The 1,995-nt window shown below is 31.8% G+C and overlaps 1 gene segment (V, D, J or C); it reads right to left on the bottom strand.

Annotated features, from left to right (window-relative positions):
- Positions 1 to 811: 811 nt before the first annotated feature.
- Positions 812 to 1,291, bottom strand: LOC107736632 (Ig kappa chain V-IV region-like; the record flags this gene model as incomplete). The annotated part of the segment is given in 2 exon segments: positions 812 to 1,161; positions 1,246 to 1,291. Coding segments are annotated over 2 exon segments (387 nt in total), but the record flags the coding sequence as incomplete, so codon positions are not given.
- Between the last annotated feature and the right edge of the window lie 704 nt (positions 1,292 to 1,995).

The raw sequence follows: 1,995 nt of genomic DNA, 5'->3' as shown, positions 1-1,995 counted from the left end.
TCTTTGAGTTTGGTTTTATTGGCCATTGGACAGTGTTGATACACAAATTTGATTTTCATAATAATAATAATAATAAAATTAAATGAATGAAATAAGCATACTAAGGGTAAATACTGTTTTATAATTGATCTGGATTTATTTGATATTGTTTGTTTCAAGTTCATTTTACTGTGAAAAACCAGAATTACAAATCTTAATTTAAAAAATAATAAAATATTTTACTGTGATTTGTCATTTTGTTATTGTGTCCTATTCCTTAGATTTTTATTTGCATGATTTATTCAGATTGACTGATATACTGGAGGAATACACTTCCCTTTTAAGTTGTAGGCCTACTGTTTTCAAGGGTTGGTGTAATTCTTGCTTAGCTACGCATATCAATAGCCCACATCTTTTATATTAAAGTTGACTTGGAGGAGAGGTTTCGGTCACTTATACTGAACTTAAATATGATATGGATAAATGGTAACATTTAGATTACAGAGACAACTGAACATTTATCAGTTTGTTTTTCTAAGATTTTTCTAATTAAAATAAGCTTTATCTGCTTCTCTGCTTTGTGTGAAGCATATGAGTACAATTCATTTGTATGCTAGTAATTAGATATGTAATGCGAAAAGCAGGATTTCCACTGATGATTTTCATATGAAAGATTGTGTAATTAATTAGATTTTTTTTTTTTTTTATAAAAATAAACAGTAACTCATTGCAAACCCCTTTTTTTGTTCTCCTGTCAGCAGGTCTCAGAAGCATCTGCAGAAGATTGTCAGTGGGGAGGTTTTTGTACAGCATGTTTTCACTGTGTGAATACCCAATTGTCACTGATCTTATGGATACTCTTACAGTAATAATCTCCAGCATCTTCAAGCTGGGCATCGTTTATAGTCAGAGTGAAATCAAGACCATTTCCTCCAGAGTGAAAACTGCCTCCACCGCTCATTCTAGATGGAGCACTTGAAGGCTTCATTGTTGTATAATATATGAGGAGTTTAGGGTGTTCATTTGGCCTCTGAAGATACCAAGAGATGTAGTAATCTTTAGATGTTGTGCCTGTTGGATGCCTATAAACTACAGTGTTGACCTTACAATCAATGGAGACTGTTTGACCGAGCTGAACTGATTCAACCTCAGACTGAGTCACGACAACCTGCCCAAAAGAACCTGCGAGAGACAGAAAACTGAATTAAAATACTTATAAGTGCATAAGAAAAAACGTATTTCAGTATGATTTGAAAATGAAATTACCTTGGATGCTGTAAAATGCCCAGATAAAGAGAATCATATTGGCTTGTGATTTAGAGCTATTCTGGGACCTTTTCAAAGTGTTGACAGGTCTATAAACACTCAGAGCACTGAGGCATGAGCTGCCAATGCAAAACATTTTTACGGTGGAAAAACCCTTCCTTAACTGAAGTATCTTCTCACTCATATGACAATTAGCTTTGTAATATATACATATTTGTATTATAGGTTAATCATATAGTTTGATTAAAACTTGTCTGGTTATCTCAAAAAAGTCTTGAGGTTTTTTGCAGTGAATGAGAATGAATTATTGTGGTGGATTTTTGTTGGAGGAACCAACCTGAATGTTAAAAGTAAGTGCAGAATGAAATAAGGTGGATAAACAGTAACAAAATGTGGACCTGAACAGATCAGGTAGCAATGTAGCATATTTAGATTATTATTATTGTTTTGGTTTCATACTGACTGCACTGATAAGTAATACAAGATTGTAAATTAGACTATATAATAAAAAAGATATAAAAGATAAATAAAATATAATTTTATCGACTAAATGCCTAAATATTATTTTACATGAAAGTATAGGTGCTTTTTTTGTTCTTGAGAGTGCAGTAGTGTTTGTATTAGCATTATTCTTAGTAATAGAATTCTATAGTATTTTATATTTCTTTCTAGTAGTAGATTTGGGACATTATTAAAATTAAACAGGTTTGATTATGCAGCTTTATCTTACTATCAGTTGTGAATAGCAAA

The sequence above is a fragment of the Sinocyclocheilus rhinocerous genome, unplaced genomic scaffold (assembly GCF_001515625.1).
Source record: "Sinocyclocheilus rhinocerous isolate Xijiao unplaced genomic scaffold, SAMN03320098_v1.1 C36846087, whole genome shotgun sequence".
NCBI classification, from domain to species: Eukaryota; Metazoa; Chordata; class Actinopteri; order Cypriniformes; family Cyprinidae; genus Sinocyclocheilus; species Sinocyclocheilus rhinocerous.
Note: the sequence above shows the minus strand (reverse complement) of the source record. Positions and strands in the feature narration are given on the sequence as shown.